The sequence below is a fragment of the Anas acuta genome, chromosome 19 (genome assembly GCF_963932015.1).
Source record: "Anas acuta chromosome 19, bAnaAcu1.1, whole genome shotgun sequence".
In the NCBI taxonomy this organism is placed as follows: Eukaryota; Metazoa; Chordata; class Aves; order Anseriformes; family Anatidae; genus Anas; species Anas acuta.
Genome location: NC_088997.1, coordinates 5,589,107 through 5,611,040, shown reverse-complemented (window position 1 = coordinate 5,611,040; position 21,934 = coordinate 5,589,107). Strand labels below are relative to the sequence as shown.

The 21,934-nt window shown below is 56.9% G+C and overlaps 2 protein-coding genes across 4 annotated transcripts; both read left to right on the top strand.

The window, feature by feature from the left end:
* Positions 1 to 189: 189 nt before the first annotated feature.
* On the top strand, positions 190 to 13,199 carry WDR81 (WD repeat domain 81). Its single transcript, XM_068655656.1, is given in 12 exon segments — positions 190 to 426; positions 1,701 to 1,868; positions 1,871 to 5,284; positions 5,647 to 5,754; positions 5,865 to 6,055; positions 7,845 to 8,035; positions 8,316 to 8,481; positions 8,613 to 8,778; positions 9,092 to 9,790; positions 9,970 to 10,115; positions 10,318 to 10,497; positions 11,423 to 13,199. Coding segments are annotated over 11 exon segments (5,751 nt in total). The 5' UTR covers positions 190 to 426; positions 1,701 to 1,705; the 3' UTR covers positions 11,750 to 13,199.
* An 864-nt stretch (positions 13,200 to 14,063) lies between these two features.
* On the top strand, positions 14,064 to 21,915 carry SERPINF2 (serpin family F member 2). Of its 3 annotated transcripts, XM_068655663.1 has the most exons (10): positions 14,064 to 14,080; positions 14,167 to 14,286; positions 15,340 to 15,403; positions 16,084 to 16,146; positions 17,080 to 17,479; positions 17,772 to 17,915; positions 18,111 to 18,314; positions 19,129 to 19,271; positions 19,870 to 20,074; positions 20,889 to 21,915. In XM_068655663.1, exons 3-10 carry the CDS (start codon positions 15,344 to 15,346, stop codon positions 21,212 to 21,214), a joined length of 1,545 nt encoding a protein of 514 aa, XP_068511764.1. In that variant the 5' UTR covers positions 14,064 to 14,080; positions 14,167 to 14,286; positions 15,340 to 15,343; the 3' UTR covers positions 21,215 to 21,915. The 3 variants fall into 3 exon arrangements, with proteins under 3 accessions (XP_068511764.1, XP_068511767.1, XP_068511765.1); XM_068655666.1 differs by lacking the exon at positions 14,064 to 14,080 and having other exon boundaries at positions 14,238 to 14,286; positions 15,322 to 15,403; XM_068655664.1 differs by lacking the exons at positions 14,064 to 14,080; positions 14,167 to 14,286 and adding an exon at positions 14,774 to 14,867.
* Positions 21,916 to 21,934: the final 19 nt, after the last annotated feature.

The following is a 21,934-nucleotide window of genomic DNA, read 5'->3' as shown; positions in this document are numbered from 1 at the left end:
CCTCAGCCAATCGCGTCACGCCGCCCGCATGCCCATATATGGACGGGCTCTTGCGCAACACCCCCCCCCCCACTGCCCCCCCCCCCCTCCCGGTGTCCCCCCCCCCCCCCCCTCCCCTCCCCGCCCCCCCCCCCCCGGTGGCGGCCGCTGGGGGGAGCCCGGCCCCAGCCTTGGGGGGGGGGGGGGGGGGCACGGAGCCTTCCTTCCCCCCCTCCTCCTCCTCCTCCTGCCCCCGCTGCGGGAGCTGCAGCAGCCCCGGGGGGGGCTCCCGGTTGCTGCCCCCGGGGGCGGGGGGGGGTCCCGTTGTGCCCCGTTTTTTTTTTCCGCCCCCCCCCCCCCCAAATTATCCCGGCCGCATGTGACCGCCGTCACCTGACCAACATGGCCGGGGCCGCCCGCCGCCGCTGAGCCCGCTGCTGCCGCCAGGTAACGCCGGGAACGGCGGCAGCGGGGCCCCCCCCGGCCCTACAACCCCCCCCGGGCCCTATATCCCCCCCCCCCCCGGCCCTATAACCCCCCCCCCCGCCCCATCCCCGTACCCCCCGCACCGGCCCCGTGGCCCCGTCCCCCCGTGCGCCCCCCCCCCGGTCTCGTCTCGCCCCCCCCCGGGCCCGTTTCGCCCCCCCCAGGATGGTGGAGCCCCCCCCGGGTTTGGGGTCCTTTGGGGTCCTTTGGGGTTTTTTGTTTTTTTTTTTTGGGTTCTTTGGGGTTCGGGGTTTGCCCCCCCCCCGGTGCCGCCTCTCCCCGCTCGCCCCCAGCCCAAAGGGCCCCGGGGGTGCTCGGTGCTGTGGCCCCCCCCCCCCCCCCCCCCCCCGTGCTCCCTGATACCGGCACTGAGGCTGCTGAGGGCCCCTTGTGCCCCCCCCTGCAGCCCCTCTCGGTCCCTTCTTGGCCCCGTCCATCCTTTCTTGGTTCCCTCCATCCCCATTTGGGTTCCCTCCATCCCTTCACAGCCCCTCCATCCCCTCTCAGTCCCGTCCATCCCACCCCAGTCCCCCTCCATCCCTTCTCAGTTCCCTCCATCCCCTCTTGGTTCCCTTCCATCCCTTCTTGGTCCCCCTCCATCCCCCCCCCCAGTCCCCTTCTATTCCTTCTTGGTCCCTCTCTGTCTCCTTCCATCCCCTGTGTCCCCTCCATCCCCTCTCAGTCCCCCTTTTCACCCCTTCTCAGTCCCCTCCATTCCCCCCAAGTCCCTTTCCATCCCTTCTTGGTCCCCCTCTTTCCCCTCTCAGTCCCTTCCATCTCCTGCGTCCCCTCCATCCCTTCTCGGTCCCCTTCCATCCCCTCTTGGTTCCCCTCCATCCCTTCACAGCCCCTTCATCCCCTGCGTCCCCTCCATCCCCCTCCCAGTCCCCTTCCATCCCTTCTCAGTCCTTTCCATCCCCTCTCTGTCCCCTTCCATCCCCTGTGTCCCCTCCATCCCTTCACAGCCCCCTCCATCCCCTCTTGGTCCCTTCCATCTGTCCCCTTCCCTCCCTTCTTTGTCCCCTCCATCCCCTCTCAGCCCCCTCCATCCCTCCTCCACCCCTCCAGCTGTCCTCTTAGGCCGCGCCGCTCCGAGCACCTTGGAGAACAAGAGGGAACCGGGGGGGCTCCGGGGGCTCACGGGGACGATTTTGTGCTCCGTGGGGACGGTGGGGACAATGCCACGCTCCCCGTGCTCACCCCCAGCCCTTTTGGGGCCGCCTTCCCTCTCGCAGCCGCCATGGAGGCCTTCCTGCGGAGCGTGGAGCGGGACCTCAACATCGACCGCCGGCAGCTGGCGGCCGCCGCCGAGGGGACGCACGTCACGGCGCTGGTCCCCCAAAAATGGCTGGGCAGCCTGAAGGAACGCCGCGTGCTGCCCGGCCTGTGCCCGCGACCCGAAGGCTGAGCGAGGTGGAGGTGAGGACGTTCCTCCAGCGCTCCGTGCAGAAGCTGCCGGCGGGCTGGACGCGGGTGGAGATCCACGGGTTGAGGAAGGAGCGCTTGGCGCAGCCCCTCCGTGTCCCTCCTGTCGTGGTCGAACCCCGAAATGGCGGCCCCGAGACGCTGCACGGCTTCATGCACCGCGTGGCCTCGCAGAATTACCGCAACCTTTGGGGCCGGGCTCACGGCCGCTACGTGCGGCCCTACCGGCATGCTCACGCGCCGCCCGCCGTGCTGGCCCTCGACGCTCTCCGGGCGGCCCTACAGAAGGCGTACGGCTGCCCCGTCCTCCCGGTGGGGAAAAACGTGCCCGGAGCTTCCCCCGCTAAGGAGAGCGTGGCAAAGGGCAGCCCCTCCTGCCCCAACGTCCTGCAAGCCGAGGCGCTGCTGGAGTCGGCCGAGATGCTGTACGTCGTCTACCCCTACGTGCAGTACTGCCTGCACGACATCGTCACCTTCAGCCCGGCCAAGCTGACCAACAGCCACGCCAAAATCCTCTTCCTCCTCTTCCACGTGCTGCAGGCCATGAGGGCCTGTCACCAGGCGGGGTTGGCTTGCGGTGCTTTCTCCCTGCACGACGTGGCGGTGGATGAGAAGCTCTGCAGCCGGCTCCGGGTGAATTTCAGGGAGTACGAGGGGCCCGGGAAGGAGGAAGCCAAAGTGGAGGCCGGGTTGGAGAGGCTGAGCGAGCAAAACGGCACCGGGGCACGAGAGGAGGCGGTGAGGTGCTCCACCTGCCAGAAGGAGCTCCGGGACCTGGTGTTGCAGTGGGTTCACGGGCGGGTGAGCAACTTCGACTACTTGATGCGTTTAAACAGCTTGGCTGGGAGGAGAATGGGAGACCCCAACTACCACCCGGTGCTCCCCTGGGTGGTGGATTTCACCACCAAAAACGGCAAGTTCAGGGACCTGAGGAAATCCAAATTCCGCCTCAACAAGGGGGACAAGCAGCTGGACTTCACCTACGAGATGACCAAGCAGGCGTTCGTGGCTGGCGGGTCAAGCGGGGAGCAGCTCCACGTCCCCCACCACATCTCCGACGTCCTCTCGGATATCACCTACTACGTGTACACGGCTCGGAGGACGCCCAAGTCGGTGCTGTGCTGCCACGTCAGGTCCCAGTGGGAACCCAACGAGTACCCGGCCAGCATGGAGCGCATGCAGAGCTGGACCCCGGACGAATGCATCCCGGAGTTTTATACCGACCCCTCCATTTTCCGATCCATCCACCCGGACATGCCCGACCTGGACGTGCCGTCGTGGTGCAGCTCCTACGAGGAGTTCATCGAAGTCCACCGCATGCTGCTGGAGAGCCGGGAGGTGTCTCAGGACCTCCACCACTGGATCGACCTCACTTTCGGGTACAAGCTGCTGGGGAAGGACGCCGTCAAGGAGAAGAACGTCTGCCTCCACCTGGTAGACAACCACACGCACCTGACCACCTATGGGGTGGTGCAGCTCTTCGACCAGCCGCACCCCAGGCGCATGGTGGGACCTGCCTACACGCCCGCCGAAGCTCCGGCCATCGCTCGGCCCCTGCTCCAGAACATCAGGGAGGCCGTGGTTTTGGAGGACATCCAGGGCCCGGTGACCGATGCGGTTAACGGGCTGGTCCTGGAAGCTACTCCCAGCGAAACCACTTGGGCTGGCGAGAAATCCGTCGGCGGTGAGGATGATTTAGAGCAAGGCACGGAGGCCCTGGATTCGATTTCTGCACCAGGCAGGGCTCCCGATCAGCCCTGCCCCGCCGTGCCTGCAGCACAGCCCCCCGCCCTCCCTGCTTATGCTGCTGAAGGGAAGGCCTCGGGGGTCCGGCCCCTCCGCCGGAGCAAGGCGGGTGCTGTGGATCAGGCCGACAGGGAGGAGGTGAAGATCTCCCTGCCCGAAGGCTTCAATCCTCTCCAGGCCTTGGAAGAGCTGGAGAAATTGGACAATTTCTTGGTGAAAGGCTTGAGCAGCGAGATGCAGCTGATGGAGCAGCCCTGGGAGGAGCCGCTGCTGGGTCTCTCGGACCTGTTCCAGCGGGACATGCAGGCGCTGGGCATTTTGGTGGCCGAAATCATCTTTGCGCCGAGGATTCGCCCCTCGAAGCCCGACGCGTCCCTGCTGGAGCGCTTCCTGATGGTGCGCAACCTGTGCCGCTACCACCCCAAGGAGATCCCGGCCCCGCTGCAGCACGTGCTGCACGTCCTGCTGCAGCTCAGCGTGCCCGTGGAGAAGCTTCTCAAGCCCAGGCTGGGCAAGGGCACGGTGCAGCTCTTCGAGTACAAACCCATCTCCCAGGGCCTGCCCCCGCCGTGTCCCACGCAGCTCCTCAGTCCCTTCAGCTCCATCGTCCCCTTCCCCACCTACTTCCCGGCTCTGCACAAGTTCATCTTCACCTACCAGGCGAAGAAGGTGGAGGACGAAGGTGAGGGCCGGGAGCTCGTTTTCCAGCTGTGGCAGCAGCTGGAGGGGATCCTTTACGAAATCACTCCCGAAGGCTTGGAGATCCTCCTGCCCTTCGTGTTGTCCCTGATGTCCGAGGAGAACACCGCCGTCTACGCAGCGTGGTATCTCTTTGAGCCTATAGCCAAATCCCTCGGCCCAAAGAACGCCAATAAATACCTGCTGAAGCCGCTGATCGGCGCCTACGAGACCCCCTGCTACCGCCACGGCAGGTTCTACCTCTACACGGACTGCTTCGTGGCCCAGCTGATCGTGCGCCTGGGCTTGCAGTCCTTCCTCCTCAACCTGCTGCCCCACATCCTGCAGATCCTCGTCGGCATCGAGAGCTCGCGGGAGGAGAGCAAATCCCTCCTCGGCGCGGCGGAGGACGACGAGAGCGGAGGGGGCAGCCCGGTGTCGTGCGTGTTCGGGGAGGAGATCAAAATGGACGTGGAGCACGGCTCCGCCGCCCTCGACCTCCTCGACTACACCTCCGGCGTCAGCTTCCACGACCAGGCTTACCTGCCCGAGGGCGAGGATTTCCAGAGCGGTCTCTACGTCGGGGAGTCCCTGCAGCCGCAGGAGCAGGAGCTGCTGAGCCTGGGGCGGCTGAGCGACAAGAGCAGCGCCAGCGAGGTGTCGCTGGGCGAGGACAGAGCCGCCGACGGCGACTCGCAGAAGGACAAGAGCAGCCTCAAGTCCGTGGACAGCAGCCAGGACCTGAAGCAGAGCGAGGAGTCGGAGGAGGAGGAGGAGGAGCACGAGGACGAGGAGCACGAGGACGCGGCGGTCGAGGCGGAGCTGGCGGTGGCCGTGGATGGCGGCGCCGCTGGGGACGCTGGCGCCTCCGTGGATGTCACCCTGGCTGATGACAGCAGCGAGCCGGAGGATGGGGAGGGAGAGGAGCTGCCGGACCACTCGGATGACAAAGAGCAGAGCATACTCCTGGGTAAGGCCCCGCTGGGGTTTGGGGTTTTTGCTGGGTGTGGCAAAATCCCAGAAAAGCAGTGAGGGGGAGAAGGGGGAAGCCAGACCCACCATGGAGAGGTGGATCCAGATTTGGGGGTGTCTCTTGTCCCATCTCGGAGCCACCCTAAAAGGTCTGATCCCGCTGAAGCGTGTGGACTTGGCACGGCTTTGGGGCTGCAGCAGGAGGCGTTTTGGGGGTAAAAGCACGGCTTTCTGCAGTTTGCCAACAAACCAGAGACCTGGGGAGCCACCTGCGGGGCGGGCAGGGTCTGGGAAGCGCCGGGTGATAACTAATCTGTGCCTCGCCGGGGTCTGGCCTTGCGACTGTTTGTTGTTTTGCAGACACGGCCTGTAAGATGGTGAGGTGGCTCTCGGCCAAGCTGGGCCCCACCGTCACCTCCCGCTTCATCGCCAGGAACCTGCTCCGTCTGCTCACGTCCTGCTACGTGGGTAAGGTCTGCTCCTCACAGCCCGGGGTCCCCGGGGTGGGCTCTGCGGGGTGCCTCGTGGCTGGGGCTTAGCCTGCTGCTGCTTCAGCTCGTGGTGTTGTCTCCGGGCAGGCCCCACCAGGCAGCAATTTGTACCGAGCAGCGATGAGAACGGTCCCCTGAGCACGGGAAATATCTACCAGAAGCGGCCGGTGCTGGGAGATCAGGTGTCCAAGCCGGTGCTGGCCTGCCTGGTGCACGTGGCGTACCTGTACGGAGAGCCTGTCCTCACCTACCAGTACCTGCCCTACATCAGCTACCTGGTTAGTATCGCCTTCTCCTCCTCTTCTGGTCTGTGTCGGGGTGGGAGCTTTGTCCAGGTGGCCGAGGAGGGGAGAGGATGCACAGAAAATGCGCTCCAGCCTCCTTCGTGAGAGCTGTGCTCTGCTGAACTCCCCCTGGGGCAGCGAGGGCTGAGCAAATCTCAATGTCAGAGTGTGCAGGAGCCTTGGCTGGGAAGGGGCTGTGCTGGTGCAGCCGGGAGCGATGCTTTGAGCCCCTGCCACGAGCTCCAGGCTGCTTCCAGCCCAGGGCACGGCTGTGCACGGGGGCTTTGCTGCTCAGCGAGCCCAGGCACCCGCGAATCTGCACCGAGCTGCAGGCTGCTGCAGCCTTTCCTTCCCCATTTCGGCAGTGGGCTTTCCCCGAGTGGTTTTACAGGGGATAGGCAGGGGAGGTGTCAAAGGAGTTTTTATCAACCGTATAAAAAAGCACTGGCGAGACTTCGAAACTTTTCATTTTGAAATTCCTAGCTGCATAGCAAGAAGAAAGTGTGTGTGTGTGTGATGCAGCTGGTTGAAAAACAAACCATTTGTCATCTTTTTTTCCTTTTTTTTTTTTTTTTTTTGAATGGTTTAAGCAGGCTTATTTTTTCACATCGCTCCTTTTTAGCGGTTAGAAACGCTCGGGCTACTGCTCGTTGTTCAAATGGAAAACCTCAATGGCTTTCGGATCGTTTCAACTCGCAGGGAAGGAGGCCACAGCTGCTCAGTTAAAGAAAACAAAAAAAAAAGCGCCGTCAGTTTTTCCAGCGTGGAAGGGGAGATTTTTAAGGGGGGGGGGGAGGAAAAAAATCCCGTGTTTTTCAGCAAAATCACTCTCCACCCAAACTGCGCTCGCGGCTCCAGCTGTGCTGCTCTGCTGTGCTCAAGTTATTGCTCGGGGGTGATGGGGAGATGAACGCTCCTGTGAATAGCGTTTGGCAACCCGATATAAAAGCACTGAAAGCAGAGGGGTCACGACTAGGATAAAGTCAGTCCTTCCCGGAGGATTTGGCAGCTATTTTGCGAGGGGAAGAGCCTCTGCGATGAGCTGGAAGATGGCAGGTGTACAAGAAGTATAGTGGAAACCGGGAATTGTTTGCGGGTTTTGTTGTTGACTCTCTTCTCCTGGGCGTTTGGTTTGTCTAGGAGTTAGGAAAGAGAATCCAGACAAACCTTTTAGTCTTGCTGCTGGCCCCGCGAGCTGCAACCACCACGGGCACAACCTCAGCAAAAAAAGGATGCGCTCCTCTGCCTCGAGGAGCTGTCAGCAGCTGGGTTTCTCGAAGCTGGCAGGTTTGCCCAGGCTTTGTGCCTTGGATCTTTTCATGCAAGGACAGTTCCTCAGCAGCCTGCGCATCCAGGCGTGACGTGGCATGAGATGAAGGCGCTGGTTCTTGCTGCGAGACGCTCGACATAAGTTCCCCCTCCTCCTGCGCTGCCGAAGGATGCGGTGCCCAGGCTGGTGATGCTCTGGGCCAGTTCATGGCTGTCTGTCTCCCCTCTTGAGTTTCTCAGCCTCCAGGAGCGTTCTGCAGGGAGATGCCCTCCAGAAGACGTGCACAATTTGGGGCTGTCCACTCCTCTCCAGGCTCCTTCTTTCTCCTTCCACCTGTCCTTTGGTTCGGGCTCACCCCTCGCGCTCCAGACCTGCGTCGCTGCTCAGGTTCCTCTCCCGCAGGCTGTGGCTGGTGCTGGGCTTTGAGGCTGAGCTCAGGCGATCCTGGGATCACCCTCGATGTGTCCCGCTGGGGACGTAGTGGCCCTGGCACTGGAGGGACTCCTTTTGCAGGTCGCACCCGGCGGTGGGTCCGGCGGCGGGCGGCTGAACAGCAGGAAGGAAGCAGGGCTGCTGGCCGCGGTGACGCTGGCGCAGAAGATCGTGGTGTGCCTGTCGGACACCACGCTCATGGACATCCTCCCCAAAATCAGCCAGGAGGTGCTGCTGCCGGTGCTGGGCTTCCTCACTTCACTGGCCGTCGGGTAAGCGCTGCAGTAAGCGGTGTCTTCAGCCACAGCTTGCACAGTGCAAAATCTGGGGAGTGGAAGTTGTACTGTGATGGTCTGATGATTTTTGGGGATTGTGGGGCTGTGCCTGCCCAGGTGTGCACATCCTTGTGCTGGTCCGCAGTGTGTGCGTAGAGCTTGTGCTGCTGGAGAGCTGATAATGCCTGAAAACATGATACGAGACAGGAGGTGGGAAGCAGAGGAGGGGAAAAGGGATATGTGTAGGACAAGCTGGTAAAATAGATGTCCTCTTCAGTTTCCCCAGCGGTGCCCAGGCCCGGATCGTCCTGTGCGTTAAGACAATCAGCCTCATTGCCTTGATCTGCCTGCGGATCGGGCAGGAGATGGTGCAGCAGCACCTGAGCGACACGGTGAGGAACTTCTTCGGGGCCTTCTCGCTGCTGCAGGAGCTGCAGGACCAGGTCAGTGATGTGCGAGAGGTGCTCCCTACACCAGCACTGGTGTCAGCAGCGCCCAGCCCAGGCCGTGTGTGTGTGTCATTACGTGGTGAGAGTGTCTGATTTTGGGAATTTCGCTGTTTTCTCCTATCCAGGGATTGACAGCGGAGTCGCTGAGCAGCTGCGAGGTGCCGGTGATGGAGGTGCCCCTCTCGGATGGGAAGCTGCTGGCCCTGGACCCGGCGGTGCTGATGGAGTTACAGAAGGTGTTTAACCCTGAGATGGCCTACATCACCTACATCCCCTTCTCTTGCTTGCTAGGTACGGCTTGGCTCCCTCCTCCTGGGCTTTGCGAGAGCTCCTCGCTCTGTGCATGCCTGTGCGACCTCAATTCAGGAGAAATCAGAGGGCAGAGGGCTGCTGGGGGAAACTCACAGCTTCTGCGTGGTGGCTTGGTCTGCTTGTGGTGTTGGGAACCCACCGGGACTTGAGGCTGCTTTGGCTGGGAACGGCGTTTTGGCTGCCTGGGGGGCGTTGTGTTTGCAGCCCGGTGCTGCCCTCCCCGTTCTGTCGCTGATGGTAGGGGATGAATGCGAGGAAATCCCTTCCCTGGAGCCGTGCTGTCTCTTTCCAGGCGATGTCATCTGCACAGTTGTGCCCAACTGCTTGCTGGTTGAGAAGCTGGCCAGCCTCTACCTGGAAAACGTGAACCCAAAGAGCCTGCAGGCGGTCAGCCTCGAGCAAGCGCCGAGCGCGGCGGGCTCGGACCAGGACACGCGAGGGTCTGAGCCGCCCCCCAGCCAGCAGGAGGACAGCCACTCCGGGACTTTCGGCAGCGTGCTGGTGGGGAACCGCATCCAGGTTCCTGTGGACACGCAGAGGGAAGGTCTGGGCTTGCTTCGCCTCGGTGCCGGCACCGACGGCTTTATGCCGAGCTCATCCAGCGAGGAGAACGCTCTGAAGCACGACCTGCCCCGCAGCACCCACATGCTGTGCGGCAACTGGCTGGCCTACTGGCAGTACGAGATCGGGGTGAGCCAGCACGACCCCCGCTTCCACTTCCACCAGATCAAGCTGCAGAGTTTCTCAGGGCATTCGGGGGCCATCAAGTGCGTGGCGCCGCTGGGCAGCGAGGATTTCTTCCTCAGCGGCAGCAAGGACAAAACCGTCCGCCTCTGGCCCCTGTACAACTACGGGGATGGCACCAGCGAGGTGCCGCCGCGGTTCACCTACTCCGAGCACAAGAAGTCTGTCTTCTACGTGAGCCAGCTGGAGGCATCGCAGCACGTGGTGAGCTGCGACGGCACCGTGCACATCTGGGATCAGTTCACAGGTAGGGGCTGGGGGTGAACTGGTCCAGTCCTTAAAGACAGGAAGATTGATTATTGCGTGTTAAATACTGAATATTATATAAAAATTTTGATGGATTTTGCTAAAAACCAGAGTTTGGATATCTGCCGTGCAGCTTCTCCATACGTTTACTGCTGTAAGTGACCCGTCGTGTTTTCACAGGCAAACTTCTCCGGACTTTTGACGAGTTAGACAACAAGGTCCCCATCACAGCTGTCACCACCATGCCACCTCCCTACCACAGCATCTCCGTGGCCAGCGCAGACTCCGTGCTGCGTTTCATTGACCACAGGAAGCCAGGACTGCAGGTAGGGAGCCTGTTGCTTTGCAAGCCAGCCTCCTTCAGGCTTCCCCATGGCTTCCATATGCTTAGTAAAGCATTCCTTGCTGGTCCAAAGCCAGCTGTGATGACTCCACAGAAGCCAGCTGTGCCCCAAGGTCCCCTGTCCCCTAAATTCCTAAATCCCCTAGATCTTTAGCCCCTTGGTAACTGGTCTCTTTCTCTTGCAGCATGAGTTTCGCCTGGCCAGCGGGGTGAGCGCCGGGCTCATCCGCTGCTTGGCTGTCAGCCCTAGCGGGCGCAGCGTTATGGCTGGCTTCTCCTCTGGTTTCATCGTGCTGCTGGACACCAGGACGGGACTCATCATGCGGGGGTGGCCTGCCCACGAGGGAGACATCCTGCAGATCAAGGTGAGAGGTTCAGCTGGGGGCAGCGGGGGGCTGCTCCATGGGTCTTGCTGGTCCGTGGAGGGTGTGTGGAGCATCCTGACATGTGCTGCTTGGCACGGCTCACCTGCTCCATCCTTCGGGCTTTCCTCCAGCCCTTGCTGTGTCCTTAAGGGGCTGCTTGGGCTCTCCTGCCCTGTGGTTTGTGCCACAGGCAGATGCTCTCAGTTCAACCTGTGCTGAACAGAGATCAGCCCTCCCAAGATCTGTATTGGGGCAGGGAGTAGCCAAATGTCCTGTGAAGAGGCAAATATGTTGCTTCTCCTCGGGGCTGTCAGCCCCTCTTGGAGAGTGTCGCTCTAATGAGTAACTCTTGTCCATATTTACCCATCCCCAGGGAGCAGCAATGGGGCTCCAGTGTCCTCGACCCAAACGCAGGTTAAGCAAAGTTCACCAGGGTGGGTTGTTTACCCTCTCACTAGCTCTGCTAATAAGCTCTCCAGGCTTCTATCTTAGCAGTGTTTTCTACTGAGAGCTCCCCAGTTCCTTGTCCACAAGAAGGAAAATAACTTGGCGGGTGGTTTCACAGAGAGGGGAGACCACGTGAAAATCTCTTTACCCACTGCAGTAGAAAGAGATAATGAATGAGCTGAGTATCAGCAGCTTGTTAGGAAGAGAGGCAGCCCATCTCTTGGGCACTTCGAGTGGTGCTGGAGGAGTTCACCAGCTACCTGAGAGTCCTGGAGCTTGTGGTGTCCACCTGGACGCCTTGTGAATACTGCTCAGTACTCTCAGCTGCTTGGAAATGTTTGGGGCTGTCCTAGGGGATTGCAGTGAGACTGTTGAACTGTTGGCAGCTACCTGCTGGTAGCTTTTCCAGCATTTCCAGGGTGGGTTTGGGAACCTTTACTGCAGCAGTGTTGGTTCACTGGCGCTTCATCTCCACCAGGCTGCAGAGGGCAATGTGCTGATCAGCTCCTCTTCGGATCATTCCCTGACCGTCTGGAAGGAACTGGAGCAGAAACCTTTGCACCACTACAAATCCGCATCCGAACCCATCCACGCGTTCGACCTCTACGGCAACGAAGTGGTCACGGGCACCGTGGCCAACAAGATCGGTGTCTACTCCATGCTGGAGTCCTCAGCCCTGCCCATCAGCACGACCAAGCTGAGCTCGGAGAATTTCCGGGGTACTCTGACCAGCCTGGCGGTGCTGCCCACAAAATGCCACCTCCTGCTGGGCTCGGACAACGGCGTGATACGCCTCCTGGCATAGCAGCCCCAGCCCAGGAGCTTGTGGCCGTCCCACAGCTCCGGTTTGTAGAGCTGAAAGCCGGCAGCGCCGCTCGCAGAAGAGGCAGGGTTAGGTGTTCCTGAACGGACGGTGCAGGGGCGAGGTGTACTCGTCGGTGAGCACTTGGTAAAGCATCTCTAACCTCTTTCTCTATCTTTAAAAAAAAGAAAAAAAAAAAGAAAAGGAAAAGCCATAACTGAGAAACCTCCACTGCTGCTGGGAGAAGTACTGGGTGTTGTAGGTCACTGTCACCCCTGCAGAGAGGCCTGGAGCTTTCTGTACCACGTGTGCCTGATCCCCAGGGGACTGTGAGTTGCCCTCCAGAGAAATGTGGACCACGGGTGTCCTCCTTCCTTCCATTAGGGGGTAAGAGGTAGCCCTCGACACGAATACAACAGTTTAGCTACTGCCATCTGCACTTACCCTGCGCACTCCACCCCGACCAGCTGAACAGTCTTACTGGGATAGGGTAGGTGGGCGCTGCTGCGTGGTGCCAGGCTTATCCTCCTCCTCTGGTCTGCGGGTTTGAGGCCCAGAGGATGCACTCTGTTAACTCGAGGTTCTGCTGTCCAAGTGGGAGCCTGTTTGGGAGGAGGAGAGGTTAACTTGAGCACTCCTGTTGCCTTACTGGTCCCAGTGCCAGGTAGGAAGGCAGGAGCCTCGTGTCTGCTCCACGGGTTCATTTGGGAATGAGCTGCTGCAGAAGGATTGTTTGGGATGTGACCCTCTGGAGAGGCCAGAACTAGGTGCTTCCAGCAGGGATTTTGCTTCTGGAGTAGGAAGGTGGGGATGGATTGTTGCTGGCTCCTGCCCCAGCAGCACTGCATCCCCTAATTACCAGCGGGGTGAGGAGTGCTGCGTGCTGTGCGTTGGCAGAGGTTCTCAAGCAATTCCCTTCCTCATCCTCTCTCCTCTCCTTTGTGCTGGTGACTCCCAGGGAAGACAGAGCAGCAGAAGGGAGCTCAGTTTTGCCCCTTCTTGCTATAGGGTGAGAACGTGGGGGCACAACCCAGCACAGTCCCCTTCTGGCCTCCCCTTTGGGGCAGCCCTGTTTGCTCCCATTCCTCTGTAACCCAAAGGGGAGGACAACGCTCTTTGACCCGGCAGCAGGAGCAGTTGCCTCACTTCTCTTACAGCGCTTTTCCCATCCATCCTTCAGCCTAAGTCAGAGCCAGTATCGGGGGAATGGGAAGCTCTTGGGCAGAGGAGGAGCCTGCTGTGAGTTGTCCTGGAAGGGGAAAGGGCTTCCCCCAGCTGCCAGTCCCTCCGAGCCAGGGAGCTGGGCAGGCTGCCCTCCGCTTCCAGGAGGGTTGGGGAGCTGAGCGCTTGGTCCTGGCTATCCTGACCCAAGGGGAGCTCTCAGTCCCGCGTTGCCTATTAACCATTTGCAATAGATGTAAATATTTACTTCTAATAAACTCTTTGAAAGAGATGTGCAGAAGTGTCTGGGGGAGCGCTCCGTGCTGGGCTGGGTGCGCTGGGGGGGCCCAGGTGGCTCGGTGCGTTGGCTGCAGCTCTGCACTCAGGGTCCTGGACGAGGGATGCTGCGAAGATGCCCTGGCCCTAAGGTAGGACTGCTGCACAGGGCTTGGATCTGCTTTCCGAGGAGAAGAAGCTCCCTGTGTTGCAGTGCTACGTCCCGAGGGAGTTTCGGGTTGCAGAGCACGGCTCCAGCCCCGTTCCCACTGCCTGGGGTGAGTTTGGAAACCGTGACCTGGCACGGGGGAAGGATGACTGCAACTGCTGCAATCCTTAGGAACAGTCAGGCTGAGGACGTGGCCGTATCCCGTGCTGGGAAGCATCACTTATTTCTGCATGCGGCACGAAACGGGACAGCACTGCTGGAGTTCTGCCTGTCCCCGGGACTTTTCCTCCATCCCTGAGCAGTGCCTGCGCTGCGGGGCCGGCTGCTGCCAGGGCTCTGGTTCCTGCTGTGCCCCAGGGAGGCAGCAGCTGCTCTCAGATGCCCACCCTGCATGGGCCATGGCCACGGGGCCCTGGGCACCTGCTCGCTGTTAAAATCTGTGCCTGGTGCTCGCTGCAGCTGGGCTGCGGGGAGGAAACAGCTGAGGCTTCCCGCAAAGAGATTCCCAAACCAGAGAGCGCCTCGTGGCAGTAAATACCAAGCCCTAGGTTGTCACTGGAGTTATGAATAAAAGGGTGCATTCCCAGCACAGGGAGTGCATGGAAAGCAGAGCCACTGCCCGGACAGCTGACTTCTCCCACCAGCAGAAATAAAGTTTCAGAGCTGGTAAACTCAAGGTTAACGCTGTTTTGAAGGTGCAGCAGCACAAAGCGTCTCCCCATCTCCAGGTACACCCCAGACTTGCTCTTCTGCCCCAAACAAATGTTTAACCGGATGCTGTAAGTCAATATTTGCTTGCCAAATTCCCAAACAGGGGGGTGGTGCTGAAGGTCGCTCTCTGTGGGTCGGAGGGCTGGGCAAGAGGCTGTGCCCCACGCAGAGCCATCGGCCGGGCCAAAGCAGGTGCCAGCTCCAACGTGGACACCAACAACAGGTAAGGGGCAGGCAGAGGAGGATTTGATGAGAAACGGGGGCATTTCCAAGGGGCAATAGTGCTTTCCTGGGGGAGGGTGTAAACTGGCAGGGAGTTAAAGGACGGGCGCTACAAAGTATGGGGTGTTTGGGGTCGTATGTGGCCGCAGGATTTGGGGTGAGGGGGAATGACGTGGTCTCAAGTTTTGCTGCTGGAAAAGCGTGGAAAGCAGCCCCAGGAATTAAGCACACAGCAACCACGGCAATGCCTGGGTTGCGGATGGAGGGTCCATGATAAGAGGGGGTTTTGAGAAGAGGGGTTACGTCTGTTGGAGCAGGAAAAGTAGCTGGTAGAAGCGGTGGCCAGGGGGAGGGTGGGGTTTCATCCACAGCCCTGGGAGCTCCCCCTGTCCTGTCCTGGAACTGAAGCTCAGGGGTGGGAGAGGCCGGGTTTGCCGGCAAAGGGGGAAGGCAAGTGCTGGGAAGGGGAGGACTCTCTATTCCCAGACTAATTGCTGATAAATTGCGCTGCTATCGTGCTTCCTACCTGCAAATTCCCTCCCAGGCAGCACTTGCTGAGTGCCCGTGGCCCCGCAGAGGCAGGTTGGTATCCCTTATCCGAAGAGCTGGGGCACAGCTGGCAAAAGGACGCCGTGCCCACACCTCGGTGCTGTGCACGGGGAAGGAGCAGAGGCTCTTGTCTTCTCCCAGAGGCACAATGTGTGTAGGGCTGATTAGGGAAACACCATTTGCAATCCAGATGAACGAGGGTTTTGGGGTCAGAAATGCAGTTTCCAAGCAGGAAAGTGTCGTGCAAGAGCCTGGCTGTGGTTACAGCCCTGCTCCGCCACCGGTCCCCTGTTCCTCTCTGATTTCTCTGCCTTGGCGTTTGGGGCCAGGAGTCCTGTGTTGTTTCTTTGCAGCATTGTTCATCTCCCTACTGCTTTCTGCAAGCTCCTGCGCCAACCTGTTTGGCCAGGTTGATAATTTTCTCCCTGTAGACCTGAATAAGCTCAGCTTGCTGCTGCCAGGCAGCTGGAAATAACTCCTCTCTCAGCTGGTCCTTCTGTTCCAGAAATATGGTGTTGCTCTGGGGGCTGTTGCTGCTCTGCCTATCTGCTCTGCACACTCAGCTACGGGTAAGTCGCTCCCCTCCCGTGGTTTTGGGGCCTCTCCTGGCCAGCCAAAAGGGCAAAGGCAGCGAGGTTGGGCTCCAGCCTCTGGGACAAATACTGCCTGATGTTTCTGTGTGAGCTGTGGAGGACATTGCTCCCCTGCTACGGTGTTAGCTTGTGCCCCAGAGCAGGAAGGTTTCTGATCTGCCTTTCCCTATCTAAAATGTCGGTGGACGTTCCCATTCCTCAAGGGGATTTCTGTAGAAAATCTTTAGAAACTTGGCTTCAGTTGCATTTAGTGACCATGACATTCAGGGGTTAATAGGACATTGTTTTATGACTTTTTTTTTCCCCTCTGTTTTAAATCTGGATCCCTTTCAGATCTGAGATTGCAAAACCGACTAAAGAATACATTATTTCATACCCTTCTTACCCAGTCCCTCTCTAAACAAACCCAGCAGCATTTTCAGCCTCTCTCAGCTCCTGCTCATGTCCATGTCCCCTCCGTGGCCCCCACTGTCCCCATTTCTGCATCCTAAAGCCCCTGCTACAGCCACATGAGCACCTCAGGACTACCACAGCCAAGCTGCTGCCGGCTTCTGACCTGACCCCACGGGGAAGTGCTAGGAGTAGGGGCGGAGAAGACTGGCTGGAAATTCAGAGGAAATTTGTCTGGGACCTGACTTTGCTGTTTTTCTTTCCAGCTCCCTTTGGCTCAGGCCAGTGAGCAGCAGCGCCTCTCCTTAGACGAGGTTGCGAAGCTGAAGGTAAGCAGCCCCTGGTCCCATCCCAGGGACTTGCTCTTACGCCGTGTGCTTGCAGCAGTTTTCCAGGGTGAGTCCGGGCAGTGCAAGCTGGCAGTGGCAGTGCAAGAAGTCCATTTCGTGCTGATTTCCCTCCCTGTCTCACCCGCTGCTGCTGCCGTTGTGTTGGATGCTCCAGCCCAGGTAGCAGGGCAGCAGGGAGTAAATGTCAGCAGCTGATTGTGCAAGGACTGGCAGGTGAATTGTGTCTCTTCTGACTGCTAAGGGAGGGTGAGGAAAACAACTGGATGTGAGGGTGAGAAGGAGAGAGGCTTGTGGCTGAGCAGCAGAGGAATGTCATCCAAACGCTGGGGAGAACAGGGAGATCAGAGGCAAAAGCACATGTTTAAGGCCCTGCAAATATAAGGACAATAGCCGCAGTGCTGTAGTCTGAAGCTTAGACAAGTGGAAAATGAGGATTTTGGAAAGAAAAGCAATGGAATAAAACAGACGAGTCAAGAGGAGACAGATGCCTGGAGGAGGATCTGAGCCAGAACGGATCAAGGCTGTGACAGCAGCAGAGGGTGCTGACCGATGCACGAGGCAGATCCGCAGTCCCAAAATATGTGAGGGGAGGAGGTGAAACCAAGGTTGAGGAGGATGGATCCATGAACAGTGAAGGCACGGGGCAGGTGCTGAGCAGGTGGCGGCTCCTGTCCCCACAGCAGGTCATTTACCAGGCAGAGGGGGAACCACTGCAAGCCCCCGACTCGAGGCCATTTTCCTGGCATAAAAACATTCTGGTTTCCAGCCTTAAGGTTAACCTCAAGGTTAAACCATAAATCGGAGCAAGGCTGCCACGAGAGCAGAGAAATCCAAGTTTTTCTCAGCCCAAACCCAGCAGGGAGGCAGTGCTCCTGCTCTCCCACTGCTCTACCCTTCTCGTTTCTCCCCCAGGACCTGAAAGGAGATGGAGAGGTAGCGTCTGCTCTGCCGGGAGCCCCACCAGATGCGAAGCTGTCAGACACCTGGGAGGAGACCTATGGACACACGTCACCTTTCCCCACCACCCCAGAAGGAATCAAGAATGATGAGAGCCCTGAAGATACGGCCAGAGCTGGGGCTGGGAACTGTCATGGAGAGGAACCGGCTGGGGAAGTCCTTTCTTCCGAAGAGGATGGAGAGGATGAAGACAACCAAAGCTGTGACATAACCTGGAAGAAGAGCCAGAGGCTAGCAAGCGGGCTGATGAAATTCAGCATCGATCTCCTGAGAGAGGTCCAGCAGGAGAACGACAGAAGCAACGTGATCCTGTCTCCCCTCAGCATCGCCCTCGCCTTGTCCCACCTGGCACTGGGTAAATTCCTTGCTGCGAAACCAGTCTTCTCCTTTCCATGCACCCCCTCCTGAAGGCACCAGGAGCCAGCGTGCAAAACGCTGCACTTTCCACTTAAACCCACTCCTGCAGCTTTAATTAGGGTCTGTTACAATTAAAGCTGCTCTCTGTGGCCTGTGTTGAGGCTCCTCCTCTCCCATTTCTCCAGTATCTTTTGTAAGGCACCCTCTTTTTCTACAAGGAGGCAGTGACAGTAATATCCCTCTTTTCCACTACATGGGCATGAACTAACAGGAATTTGCCTTTGCTTTAGGAGCAGCAAACCAGACCGAGAAGCACCTGCTGGAGGCGATACACCTGGAATCCGTGCCCTGTCTCCACCACCTGCTGAGCGCCCTTCGCCGGAGGCTGGCAGAAGCCACGCTCAGCCTCGCGTCGCGGGTGTACCTGCAGAAAGGTGAGAGCTGGCTCAGGTGCTCCCTAAATAGGTGGGATAAAACTCCCAGAGTGACAGAGAGAGAGATGGAAGCGTGCTGCTGTCCTGGGGACATGTTTCTGTCTCCCTAAGTGCTTCCCCTGGGGAGCGTCATGTGTACCGAGCACATTTTTTCAAGGTGCGTTGACCTCCTATGGAATTCTTCCTCTCTGCTAGGATTGGAGGTGAAAGAGAAGTTCCTGGAGGATTCAGAGAAATTCTATGGGGCAAAGCCCGTCAGCCTTTCTGGGAGCAGCGAGGATGACCTCGAGGCCATAAACCAGTGGGTAAAGGAGGCAACGAATGGGCAAATCCCCACCTTCCTGCAGCAGCTCCCTGGAAACACGGTGATGCTCTTGCTCAATGCGATCCATTTCCATGGTGAGCTCCACAGGCCTTCCTTTTCAAGCCTGATCATCTCGAGGAATAGTTAGAAATCTAGTTTTCTGCCAACGCTGTAGTTGAATGGCATCTCTTTTTATTGCTTCCTGCTAGTCAATCTGCTTGTTCTTTTCTTGTGCATCTGCCGTTCCTCTTGCTTTGATTTCTTTACAGTAATGATTCCCAACTCTTTCACATGTGCTAAAAACGTTGCTTGACTATAGAGGCAGGTGGAACCTGTGGTATTTTTGCATCCTGGTTCAGGATCCCAGGCAGCAGCACATCACTGCTCATCTTAACCACAGCAGATCACACGCAGCCCGCTGCACACCAACCATCCAGCTTGCAGGGAGCTCCTGTGGCTTTATTTCTGACTACAGCGCGGTGGTCAGGCACGGCTTCCTCTTTTAACTCCCCGAGAGCCGTGCATCAAAGACCAAATGCTTCCAGGGTAAATCTGCAAATATTTTTAGCTTGGTTTTGGAGCACCCGTTTCACCGTACACAACGCTTTTCATTTTTTCAAAGCATTTCACAAGCAGACATGGCTTTATCTTCATAGCCTTCGGTAATCTCCCACGCTGAGGCATGAGGATTAATCCCAGTTCCCTTTGTTATCCCTTAGTCCCTCTCTGGAAGATAAGGGCTTCCTGTTGTCAGGGTTCCTCCAGCCTTTGTACCGATTTCCCTGCATTTCTACTGGCCTGGTCTCTATCTGCCTTGTCTGAGAACTCGCGATAGGAGCGTCAGCGAGGCAGTTTGTGTTTTCCTACCCAAACGTACCTTCACTGAATTCCCAACTTTTATTTCGATAGGGTTTTGGAGGAATAAGTTTGATGCTGCCTTCACTTCACCAGACGTATTCCACCTCGACGATGATTTTGTGGTCTCAGTTGAGATGATGAAAGCCCAGAGGTACTCCCTGAGCTGGTTTACACTGGAGTCCCACGATGTTCAGGTAGGGCTCCCTAAAAGTACTGAAGGTTTTGATTGGAATTTCCTCTTATTATTTTATTTCACTGACTGCAAATGTTCTCTTCAAAATACAAATGCTTTTTAACAAGAATAGCACACACACAATTTTAATAAGCATCCTTTGTCCTTGCTTCAAGCAAGAATGTTGAACTTTTGCTCTCAGTCTCTTGGAAAAAACCACAGCCATTCCTACTAAGTGAAAATGAATATAAATTAATATAACTTTAAAGCTCTAAGTTAAAATGGATGAGAAAATGTGGAAAGGAGTTGCCCTAAACACTGCACTGTTGGAATCCTTCAGGAACCAGCTACTGCAAGTGTGGGTACAATGTTTGTACATGTAAGCTTCCACCCTGCCATGTTTAATCTTTACCAGTCAGTGGCTAAATAGTAAAATCCAATGCTTATTGGATCCAATTCCAATAAGCTTTCTCCCCAAAAGAACTCAGGCACCTTCCCAACAGGTTGTTTTTGTCCTACAGCTACACTGGCTGTGTAGACAAATCAGAAAAAGAATACACTAAAAATGTGTTTTCCTCGACTTTCCTTCTATAAATTCTTCTGGTTGCTTTTCTTTCCAGGTGGCCAAGTTTCCCTTTAAGGGTAACGTGAGTTTTGTGGTCATTGTACCGCACCAGTACAGCTGGAATGCCACTCACGTGCTGGAGAGCTTCCCCTACAGACAGCTATGCACTCTTTTCCCCGAAGAGGTGCCCACCACAGTGAAGATGCCCAAAATGAAATTGGATTACCAGCTGGAACTCAGCAACGTTCTCAGTCAAATGGGTAAGGCTCTAACAGGATTTGGGCAGAATAAGCGAATCTGATCAATCTGTATGGCATCTGTTCACTAGCACTAAAAACTACCAGCCTTGTTTCGAAAGCTGTGCCTCACAGCTTTGCTCCAGATAACATCCAAATCCCCTCGTTTCTTATTCCTCTCCTCTTCCTTACTCTCTGCTTGCTTAGCACCAACTGTTTTGCTCTAACGAGATGATGCTATAGGGAAGGCAGCTTTCTCACTTCCTCAAAATCTTTATGAGCTCTTCCTATTCCCCTATTTGTAGCCAAGACCAGCTTCCCGCTGTGTGCAACTTTCTTTGTCATTTAAAATGGTGCAGGACATGTAAATTGACGAGAGAACGCAGATCACAAAACCCGGAATTGAGAGCTTATTGAAATTAAATACTATCCACTGAATCTCTAGAGGAGAATAAGTTTACTTTTTTTGTAAATTGCTTTAAAAAAAAAAAAACAACTCCTCTGTAAAACTCTTTCCAGCCTAACAGGAAGGAGACTTCAGACTTGCTGTTGCTTTTTAAGGAAGGTCTTAAGTTCTGACACCACTGCTCTAAAAGAGGTGGACAAGCATGTAAAAACTGCTCTGGTTTTGGCACCCTCAGCTCTTCGTACTGCGAGGGACTGGAGAACCTGGTTGGACTGCAGCTTTTATTGTGGTTGCCTTCCAGTTCTCCAGTCCTCAATGCTGGACAACGTGCATAACAAGGAATCAGGGAACTGCTTTTAGAATTCAATTTTTGAGGAAAATTGCAGTCGGCACCAAATGGGAAAGGCTAATTTAAGTTTCATTTCTCTGTAGGCCTCCAAGAGCTGTTCACAAACCCAAACCTCCAGAAGATCTCAGATGAGTCTCTTTTTGTATCCAGTATCCAACATCAGTCCAGCCTGGAGCTCAAAGAAGACGGGGTGGAAGGATCTGCTGCTACCAGCGTTGTGATATCACGCTCGCTCTCAGCCTTCAACCTTGACCGGCCCTTTCTCTTCATCATCTTTGAAGAAGAACTGGGCATCCCGCTTTTTATAGGCAGTGTCCAGAACCCTAACCCCAACGCTGCTCCCCAGCTAAAAGAGCCACGGCGCTCGCCTGCTGTAAAAGAAGACAAGGGGTACCCCATGCCCAAATAAGAGAGGAGCAGAGCTTAAGCAACCTGGGACTGCCACCTGGCCCTCTGGACCTGCTAAGAGGGGCCTCCTGTCACTGGAGACCTCCCTTCGAGGCCACAGAAGGCAATTCCTTGCTTGTTTTCCTTTACAGATCCCTAGAGACCAGCCCTGGGATATCCCATTCCAGCCCTGAGAAGCTTTTCCTGGCTGAGGTTCCCCTCTGTTGACCCTGAAAAGCTTGCTCTGCCTCTCAGGCCTGGAAGGGAGGCTTCCTTGTCCCCAGACTCTTATTAGAGTCCTTATTAAGCTCTTATTAGAGTCCCCCATAGCCCGGAATTATCATTAGCATCTGGCAGCTTGGACAGCAGCCAGGGATATTAATATGGTTCTTCCTTCCGCAGTTCCTGTGAACATGCATTCCTCAAAGTGTTCCTCTAAAAGCTATCTGTGCCCACCTAGAAAATGACCTCTAAATCATCTGGAGTAGCACCCAGTTGTCTGCCCCGGGATGAGGCAGAGCCCTTTCAGACATTGCCTTTTCCCCGCTCCTTGGCTGTTGGGGTCTACAGCAAGGGAAACCCCTTTGGATCCTTACCTCCAGTCCTTTTCCTGAGAAATTCTAGGTTCTTGAATAATGCTAGATTTTTCATGGCTTATTTTATAAAGCATTTTTTTTTTAGTAATTTTTATGTTGGCAGAATAATAAAGAGTAAAGCAGAAGATGTTTGCTTAAGGTGTTAC

Coding starts and splice junctions, on each gene's coding strand:
- SERPINF2 (XM_068655663.1), top strand. CDS start 15,344: ATGGTGTTGCTCTGGGGGCTGTTGCTGCTCTGCCTATCTGCTCTGCAC. Junction 16,147..17,079: donor ACGAGGTTGCGAAGCTGAAG/GTAAGCAGCCCC, acceptor TTTCTCCCCCAG/GACCTGAAAGGAGATGGAGA. Junction 19,272..19,869: donor TGGAGTCCCACGATGTTCAG/GTAGGGCTCCCT, acceptor TTTTCTTTCCAG/GTGGCCAAGTTTCCCTTTAA.